General features: G+C 38.9%; 1 protein-coding gene across 2 annotated transcripts; it reads right to left on the bottom strand.

Annotated features, from left to right (window-relative positions):
- Positions 1 to 304: 304 nt before the first annotated feature.
- On the bottom strand, positions 305 to 4,985 carry LOC139789697 (cryptic protein-like). Of its 2 annotated transcripts, XM_071730702.1 has the most exons (6): positions 4,736 to 4,985; positions 4,166 to 4,215; positions 3,848 to 4,024; positions 2,846 to 2,960; positions 2,652 to 2,761; positions 305 to 764 (listed from the first exon to the last, which is right to left on the bottom strand). In XM_071730702.1, the coding sequence occupies exons 1-6, from the start codon at positions 4,756 to 4,758 to the stop codon at positions 640 to 642; spliced, it is 600 nt and encodes a 199-aa protein (XP_071586803.1). In that variant the 5' UTR covers positions 4,759 to 4,985; the 3' UTR covers positions 305 to 639. The 2 variants fall into 2 exon arrangements, with proteins under 2 accessions (XP_071586803.1, XP_071586802.1); XM_071730701.1 differs by lacking the exons at positions 4,166 to 4,215; positions 4,736 to 4,985 and having other exon boundaries at positions 3,848 to 4,157.
- Positions 4,986 to 10,208: the final 5,223 nt, after the last annotated feature.

The raw sequence follows: 10,208 nt of genomic DNA, 5'->3' as shown, positions 1-10,208 counted from the left end.
AAAATAAACATCTAAAAGACAAGTATCAGCTATGTGTTCTTCCGAAACATGCACTTCCTAAGAATGTTTGTGTACAATTTAGCTATAATAAATAATAATAAACCCTCAAAAACTACAGAACTTCTACTGATGTACTATATATTAGGGTTTAAAATACACCTATCCTTGAAACCCTCATTATTCCTTCTAATTTCAGATTGTTTATACCACTGTGAGTTTTTCTGACGGTTTTCTTACAGGATTCAATGCAATGAGAAATGGTAAGTAAAAAATTTCAAGATTAAATAAAGCCCAACATAAAAGCTCTTCAGAAATGAAAGCAGCTTTATTTGATAAAATAGTTGTACTGTGTACATAAAAAAAAAAATTACTGTAATTTACAATACTTAAACCGTAGAAGATCTGAGGGGGTTTGCTTCCACTGGAAGAATGGTATTTTAGAACTAAAGAATCGTTATAATCAGACACTGACAGTAGTAATATAATAATAATATAATAATAAATACTTCACATTCATATAATCTGAATTTATAATAATCCAAGTATTTCAGCCTTAGCAAATACATTTATCTGCCTCCAACATGTGTTTAGAAGTGTCTTCTGTAATATCAACCCAAAGATGTTTCCCCTTGTCCAGTTTCACAGTTGCCAGCAGCAGAGCTGTAGGAAGGCCATGAGGATGCAAGTGAGTGCAAATGATGTTTGCTGTAATCTTAGGCCATTGGAATATAGTCTGGCAATTTCCTCACTTTCTGATTTCAGTTCTAAAAAATATCAAGAAAATAAAATGGTTAACAAGTAAAATCAGAAGTTTTAAGACACTTTGAAAGTCCTCGGACATCTCACGGGTACTCAAGTTAAATGTATCAGCTGTTAAAGCCACTCAAAGGAGCTATTCTCAGGGGAAAGAGATGTAAATAGATGCCCCATCAGTGATCGTTTGAGGAGCAACTGATAGCACTTATCAGCTCTTGCAGACATTAATCTCAGAATAATCAAATGTAAATACCAAACAAGAGCAAGATCTTTACAAGAGGTATGCTCTCAAGTCTGCAAGTAGCCTTTTAACCCTTCCTTTAACAAGAAGGTGCTTCATGTAATAGCACAAGCAGAAAACCATACCCTTATGCATGTGAAAGCTACTGAGTCACTTGCTCAAAGGATAAGGAGATGATTCTCCACTGGCACCTTTATTGCCTTTATTAAGATGAGTCTAAGAGTAGTAAGTTTTAGACTGCTTTTAGTGAGCATGGTGAGGCCTATTAGGTCTTTTTCTCCTAATTGGAAACAATAGGTCTGATTGAAGGTGAACACCCAGGAAAACTTGAGCACTTAACTCTTCTGAAGAGTTAAATGAGCAAATTTGGTTCCATGCATAATTTGCCAATAGAGATGAATTCGATACAAAAGTGGCTTTGGTGGTAGTTCTTTTTGTGTGTTGTTTTCCATCCTCTTTGTCTGTGGTTGCCAAGATAGGAATGTCACATTTCTTCTGCATTTTGCTTTTTTGAGAACTTAACACACAGCGTGGCATATCCTGGACACCAAAGAGGCACAAGTTTTGAAATCTGTATTAACTTTTGAGTTGGTGGTTTAAAACTCAGGACTCACAGCTTCAATTCACTGGTACTCAGGTAGGATTCTGGTCAGGAAGAAAGAGGCTAGTAATGTTTCTCAGGATAAAAATTGATCTTGAAGCTATGTAGGTCAGCTGGTTTTGTCCTTTTTTGCAAACTAGTGATGTTAGCAGAGCTGAAGAAAAGGACATTGCAGTACATAGCAGGATTGAGACATCATGGTTGGAGAAGAACAATAATATGTTGCACTACATTTGCCACTGGAGATAAAATAGTATTTAACTTTTATTAATTAAAAGAATTATATAAAAAACATGTGGATCACGGTAGCCAGTCCTCCATGGAAAATACCTGGGAAACAATCTTCCCAGTTTTGATGCCAGTTGATTCCTTACTTTCAAAAATACTCAAACTTTTATACCAGGATTTTCACAGGCTGTTGTATAAAGACCTGGCTTCAAGCAAGAGTGCCTTCGAACCTACTGGGTACTACTCCTTTACATGGATCAGAACTACAGACACACACTTTGTGCAGTGTGCTTAAGCCGTGTAGCACGAATATTGATGATTAAGATACAAAAATGGCAGAAACTAGTCTGAAACTTATTTTAAGTCATGCAAGTTTCCAAAATTCAAGTTTCTTTAATGAACTACTGTTTTCTATGTCTGCCACACTAGCTTATGCATTGCTTTTCTTTCTACCTCATCTAGCAAACATTTTGGAATCCTGAGATGTAGTTTACTGGTACAAGTGGCCCTGCATGAGTGGGACATCATAGACATGTAAAGGTTTCATGGAACTGAAGAATATTTAATCCTTATAATTTTTAACTAAAATGGAACACAGTTTCCTACTTCACAGATTTACAAAGAGCTCTGAGTATTTTACGTGATGTACCATACAGGCAACAGGAGTATTATTTACTGCCTCAGTGATGCATTCTCTGAAGCAAAGCAGGCTGCTGTAGAAATTTAAACAGAGCACATACTGCACTCTACAAGGTAGACGACCTTTGCAGAAGGCAGTTCTGTTTATCCACAAGTTAAAAAGGGTGATTTAAGGCCACTGCTTACCACAATTGCCTTGCATTATTTCTGAGAGACAGTTCAGAGTACCATAGCCACACCGACACAGCCAACAGCCCTTCAGGATCCAGGCGCCGTGAGCAATGCTGCCGCAGTTGCTGTCAAGGGCAAGGGAGACATTTGGTACATACCAGACTCCACAACAGAAAATAACCATCCAGAGCAGCTTGCTTGCTTTTTACCTTTGCCGCTCATCATGTTCACAATATCTGCCAGTGAAATGCTTCAGGCAGGCGCAGAAAGCTCCGAGGATACAGGTCCCTCCGTTGTGGCAGCAGTTTCTGTTCAATTTTTTACCTGCAAGACAATATTTTATTACAGAGGTTACCAAGCATCCCCGGGGCCCCCAGTCTCCCCGTTTTCATCACCTGTTCTTTCAGTTCTTTCCAGCTGCCAACGGATCTTGAGGATATCTGTTTTATTGTCTTTAGAGACAATAAAATTATCTGCCTGTTAAGAGTGTTTGTTCAGTTAAACCCACTTTGTTTAGTTAAGGATTAGGGCCAAACTACTAGGGATTACAGGACATTCAAGAAGCAACGCCTGACAAGTCCCGTAGTAGTGCTATATATTCAAGAGAAATATTTCACTTTGACGGAGGCAAGTTTCAGTCTCATTGCCACCGGGAAGTGGCGCTTATTTTTGAATTAAGAAGGCGTTGTTATTGGGAGTAGTTGCTTGTCCTGAGGGGAGGAAAATGCTCCCTCGGGGCTTCCTCAGACTCCCGGGTCTGAGTACCAATTTAAAAAAACTTAAACCTTCATATATATGGAAGGGAGCACAAGTCTGTCCTTTGTTTTTCCTTATAATACTTTTGCTTTTACATGGAGGAAATTTATTTTAATAAATTAAAAAAAAATATCCTGAAATATGGTGCATTAAAACAAACAAACAAAAACAACCGTAATTTAAAAAAATTTTACCAACACTTTTGCAAGTCTAAGGGACGAACCACTTCTTAATTCCTAGTATTATTCCCTGTTCTCTGTCACCACAGGAGGGAGATCCCTGATTTTACCTTAAATTTTTGTCACCATTTCATAAGTGGCCTTGGGGACCAATTTAAATGAGCAGCCACAGAAAATCAACAGGCTGGAATGTCCCTGGAGGACAGTCAAAGCATTATTGTGATACAATATTTTACAAAGCAATTTTCCGGGTTTTTAAAAATGAATGTTACCTACTCTCTGTAATCCCAGTGAAAGGTACCAGTGCCCTGGAATTCTGCTGCTTTCGGCTTTCATAACTTTGATTCATGTCACTGAGTGCGTTTATAACAGTCCCTTCGTTCTTGGATTGAGGCTTTTGTGCTGTGGCATTGAGACTTTTTACATCTTCTTCATTTTTTTCTTTTTCACAGCCTTGACAAGAAGGAATATGTTGGCATATAAGGCAAACATGGAAGAGAAGGGTAGCTTGTAATGAAAAAATGCAAATTGTAAATGTACAGGAGAAACACGGGAGAAGGGAGGGCATGAGGGAAAACATGACATTTTCCTTACCTTTTCCTAGATGAACAGTCTGCCAAATCAGAGTCACAGTGAAAAGAATTCTAAAAAAAAAAAAAAAAAAAAAAAGCAAAACAAAAAACCCACAACAAACAAAACCCCTCAAAGAGCTGAAATAATTTGTGATATTAAGATACAAAACACCAAAGCGAAGATGGAGGGGAAGAATTTTTCAAAGCTTTATCAGTAATTGATAGTAGAAACTATATACATTTTAATCTAGTAGTAGTAAGATTTAACAAATCAACAATATCAAACTTGCAGAATGGGGGGGGGGGGGGGGGATGGTGTGTTGCAGATCGGGGAAGAACAGGGGTATATAGATTAGGCCTGCTTCCAGGTAGCTATGGATTCCATACATTTGCTGCTGTCTCTTTCTCTACATTTCTTTATCGCTAGGAAGTTGTTGCCAGCAGCTACAACGGCAGCAAAGGCAAGCAGAAAATAATAGCCTTCACTTGCTGTTCCAGCTTCCTGGGCTGATTATCAGACAAAAAGAAAGCACTGCTAAAAGTAACAGCATCCTTGCCTAGAGAAGACCAATGGCAGCTCACTCAGCCTTACCTAACATGATCTCCCCAGTACATTTTCCTTCAGCGTGAAATACCCGTGAGGTACTCCAAGAAAGCTTGAGCAAAGAGGTCCAAAACCCTCACTGAGGTCGTTGCATGCAGCAGTCCTCACACCATACGCAGCAACAAAATAAGGAGAAATGAGAATGGTTGAAACTTTAATCCTTCTGTCCAGCTTATAACAAATCAAAACAAGATAGCTTCCAGCTACTGAGCCCTCACTGAGATCCAGGCAAGGAGGGACCATGTCCTAGCTCTAGGAGTTTCTGTCCTGCCCCTAATTTACATGCACAGCTGAAGGGTGGAGCAAGATGGGGCACCGACTGCTGTGGGGGCTTGTACTAAGGGGCCCATGACCACAAATAAAAAACAAGCCCAAGCCAGGAAGATCTCAACACGTTTATTTTTTTTAACTTAAAAAAAAAAAACAAACAAACAACAAAACACCAACAACAAACTACTACTTGTACTATCACTTACGGCATGGGGAAGAAAAAAACCTACTCTGCAGAACTACAGTAGAGTATAATAAACTACAGCAGGTATGTAACAAAGTTTTAAAAGCGTCAATTCTACCGATATGCATTGTGTCTACCAGGGTTTTCCACAAGTGCTGCTACTTTATGAAACTACTACAGCAACACAGATGAACCTTAGGGCCAGAATTAGAGATTTCTACCAGAAGTACTACAGAAAGCAGTATGCATCTATTGACAGAATGTTGTCTCACAGGAGCTTTTAATAAGCTCTTGAAACTTTACTACTAGTTAAATTAGACCCATTAGGGAGTATTCCTATTCTGAGTCGATGCAATAACCATCAGACACCTAGATTTATTTTGTGTCATGCACTGAAATGGGCTGGAGCCACTCATACAACTTTACTATGGCTCAAGAGTATCAGCAAAAAGATGTGCAGTTGCACAGTGGCTCTGGGCAGACTTTTCTCAAATGGTTCTACCTGAGCCCCAGAGTACACTTGGCCTTAATCTGTAACAGGAAACTGCAGCATTACAGCTTTGGGTTGTTTGTTTGCTTGGGGGGGGGGGGAGGAAAGGGGCTTGTGGAAGAGGGATGCTTTTGCTGTGCCAGTGCAAATCAAGACAGTACAAATTGCACCTTTGCTAGATACAGGATCACATCAGACATATGGGTCAGAGAGCTGCAGAAGAAATGGTCATACTAGCTAAAGACATTCTCATGTCTTGTGTTTATAGCTTCTTTTGACTGACATTTGTCAGCTTTGACCCATCTAAACTAATGGTCTGGAAGCTGTGAACACCTCTCCTCCAATTTGATACAAAGGCTGGTTTTATTTACCAAACGAGCTGTCTGATTTAAGCCACCTGCTTAACACTGAAGCAGATGGAGTGTTCTGATGGCAAACTCTTTCTGTTTCCTGTGGGGGCACTGGTTTCCAACAAGAGGGAGAAATCAATGGCTGGAGATGTGAAATGTCTGTTTCTGTAGGGAATACTTCCAGGAGATGCTCTGCTGGGCTACCTCAATCTTAGCAAATAAGACATTCCCAGTGCTGGTGCAACTGCTTAAGATGAATCATTTTCCTGTAAATGCAGGCTAACTACTTTAGGCTCACAGTAACTTATTTCATAATGTGTCTTATGTTTCTTATTAATTTATGCTGATGCAGATTAAGCTATTGTTCCAGAATTATGCCGAAGTCTTGAAATTGAGAGCTTGTGATGTACATCTATGTGTAAATCAACTAAATCAGAGCTAGAAGAACTTACTATGTCACTAATGCTAACATCTATAGGTATGATATTTAACAGAAAGAAAGTCATGATAAAACTCACATATGTTAATTAAGGGTGGGATGTTGTTCTTCCTTTCTTAAATAGAATAAATTTTTAAGACAGAGGTTACTCTCACCATTGTGCTGTCTGCCTCTACTTGCTTGTAGATTCACAAGAACTGCTAAACTAAACATGTGTCAGTGGTTAGGTACTTAAAACCTATAACACACTGTTGTGGAAACAGATGATGTTATGAATTAGGACTGCATGTTTCACACAAAATTAAAGATGTGTCATTTTTGCATGTATTCACAAAACCTATGGAAATGTTTACTTGTAGAAAATATAATCCAAACAATTTGTTTCTTTCATTTAAGTTCTCTAGCTGTATAATGGGATTAGTATTTTGAGTTTAAAAAGAGCAGCTGTAGTAACATTTGTTCACTGTTTTTTGTTACTGTATTAGGAACAAAACATTAATTTTCAATTCGGTCTAACTGATAGTATCATTTTAAGCTACAACATTCAGAGGCTGTAAGACTATAATTTAGTATCTAGTTTGTTGGTTTACCCCCTCCCATAAATCGAAGACAGAAAAAATAAACAGAGATGAGCAAACACAGGAACATCACATTGTTTTTTGACTCAATACAGTGTCAATATAGTTATCCTGGAGAGCTTCTCTGCATATCACATTCCCAGCCCTATACCGATGATGACTTTCAAAATGGGGATGCTGGTAAAGATATATCGATCAATTTTCACACCCTGTGTCATTTGTTTAAGATCAGAAGTCATCCCTGTAACTGCAAGAGCTAACAACCTGTGGAACTGTAAAGCAGCTGGTAAACATTTCTCGCTGTGATACCTTGTTCCTTGTGTCCTTCTCTCAACAGCCTCATTGGCAAGGCAAACATAGGAATGGGGACAACATAAATTGGTCAGATGCTGGTGTTGCCTGAGTGTCCTGTAGAGGTGAGATTGGTGTGACATGGCAGGAAAGTGTTGCTGTTTACCGTTGACAGAATCTTCTAGAAAATGATTGCTTCTGCCCAGGATTTTTTGAGGAGCTGTTGTGTGGGTAGATGCATTCCCTTTATCAGCTTGAAGTCAGATAAGAGTGGAGCCAGCTAAAGAGCAGGTCTTAAGTGTTTCAGTTAAGCCCTGCATACACAGGAGATGGCTCACCATTAATTAGGGGTCTTTAGTGCTGGTCTGACAGCAGGTCAAGTTGACTACATGGATAAGTGTAGCAGGATCATATAGTATTACTTTATTAGGCCACATAACCCCTCTCATCCTCATTCAGGGAACTGTATATACATCCATACCACAAATCTTCCAGCACTGCTTCTCAATGTGCAAATGGGCCAAAACACTGAAAGATAAAATATGGATAATACATCCTGGTTTATTTTGTATATTAGTGTCTCATACCAGCTGTATTCCTGAATAGATACTCAGTATTTCTGAGAGCTTCGGGACCGAAAGATGCCTCAGGAATGGAGGTAACAATGGAAAAAAAAAAAATAAAATTCCGTGGCTTCCTCGAAGCTATGCTGAAAGCATGTTCAGGAGGGAGCAAAGTTCAATGATGTCCAGGGCAGGCAAAGTGCCTGCTGACTAGAAAGCTTTAGTTTCCCGAATATTAGCTTAAGGCTAGGACGAGATCTCTATAAACAGACAGGGGAATGTTAAGTCAGGTATAAGGAATATTGTTGAAAACAATGGAATGCAATTACTCTTACTGGACACTTGCTGAAATATTGGGAATAGAGACTTCTGTGATACACAGTCCTCTGAGGGAAGGGCAGAACTCAGGCAGTCTAGAATGGGAACTCTCAGACTATGCTTAACTCATTAAATGGCAGGGGTTTTGGATAGAAAGATCTAATCTAATACTTTTTTTTTTTGTTTTATTTTATTATTTTAGCTTTTTTTTTTTTTTTTTTTTTTTTTTTTTTTTTTTTTTCCTCTTAATTAGGACTTCTGGCAGCTAGCCAAGTGTTCTTGCTTTCTAAAGGCCAGGCAAAACTTAAATACAAGAAAACCTGGTTATTTTTATGATGTCACATAACTTTCTTGGCAGGTGTTGGTCAGACCAGTGCTTATGATTGTCAGGAATTTCCTGTAGGATTGTAGAGAATTTGCTCTTGTTGCCTCTTCACCTCCATGTATAGGAAGTGGGGATCATACGCACAGAGGTTGGGCTGGTTCAAATAAGCAGTGTAAATGCCCCATGAAAGTTTTTTTTCTCCAGGTTAAGAATGGCTTACATTGGTTTGGTCAGAATCTGCCACTAATGACTTGAGTAAATAAGGAGCAGGAAAATAAAATAATCCATACAGTGGCTTTCTTCAATTTAGCTGATGTCACAGGTCCATGATCAACTTAAGCAGGATAAATGGTTGCTAATGCTAAAAGGATGAATCTCCCTCTGTGTTATGCCATGGGGTATTTGTTCATAATGCCTCTCTCACACTGTCATTACTGTTTGTGCAGCCATTAGTGAGCTGGAGCAGCGAGTTTATCTGAATGAAAACTCAACTGGCAAAAAGAAAAAAATTGTTAATTTTCAGCTGAATCAGTCCCTGATGCATTTTGCCACATAAGCACTAGTGCTGAGAGAAGCAGAAGGCAGGGATAAGCCACCATGACACTGTGACAGGCAGCCCTTTTCTGCAGCAGAGATGACTTATACTACAGAAAACTGACTGAGGAATTTGTAAATAGATTTTAATACATAAATTTAAACCGGTGTCCCCTTCCCTAAGAAACAACAGCCTATATATTCACATGATAATGATCCCACCTTCTGTGCTCTCATCTTGTTAGGACTAATTCATATGAGTAGAGCAGTCATCCTGCACTCTCTGACATCACACAGATGAAGGTTAGTACAAACCAGATAGGAGTGTCACCACCAAATGAAACAGCTACAGCAGTCATACAGCAGTACTCTGGAAAGAGAACCTTATGCAGGGCTGTAGAGAGATGTCATGCTCTGTCACAGATTGGCGTAAATTTATGGGATAAAACCTGCCTCATAACAGAGCATCTTGTTGTTTTTCCATCTACTGTGAGCCTAAAATATTCGTCATTAAACATGATAAAAAAAAATGATAATCAGGGGGGTTTGTGATGAAAATGAATGTAGTTTATGTCTTTTGTATACAGAAAAAACCCCTAAAATTCTAAGAGTACACAGTGGAAATAAGGTGATTCCCAGTTACCTTCCTCAGAAGGAAATGTTCTTTGGCACATGAACCAACATGAACACTAAGAGACTGTAAGACACAGACATTTTTTATTCTTGGAGCAAAATAAGGTTTCATATTTTACTGAAGAAAAGGGAGATACTGGGGAAAAGGGATTTTTGCACAATTATTTTGAGGTTTGAAAAGAGGGTGTTTTTAACAACCTCAGGCTCTGCAGAGAGACAGAAAGTATTTTGGGAGTTAGTAGTGCTGAATTCTACCACATTTTTAGCTGAATGCAGTTCTTCTCCACATGTTATCAGGCGTGTTTCTGTGTCTTGTCCACCATTCAGAATGCTGGGTCAATGTTTCAGGTTTAAGAATGGGCTCTGCTTGGCTGCCTAACACAGTTGTGCTGTCTTACTAAGGGGTCATTGGGGGATACTTTACTAGTGCAGTTATGCACTCAAGCTATATCTGTCTTGCAAAATTACCTTAGCCGTCTCTCTGAA

This window comes from Heliangelus exortis, chromosome Z (genome assembly GCF_036169615.1).
Source record: "Heliangelus exortis chromosome Z, bHelExo1.hap1, whole genome shotgun sequence".
Lineage (NCBI taxonomy): Eukaryota > Metazoa > Chordata > Aves > Apodiformes > Trochilidae > Heliangelus > Heliangelus exortis.
The sequence above is the reverse complement of the archived record's forward strand: the minus strand, read 5'-3'. Positions and strand labels throughout refer to the sequence as shown.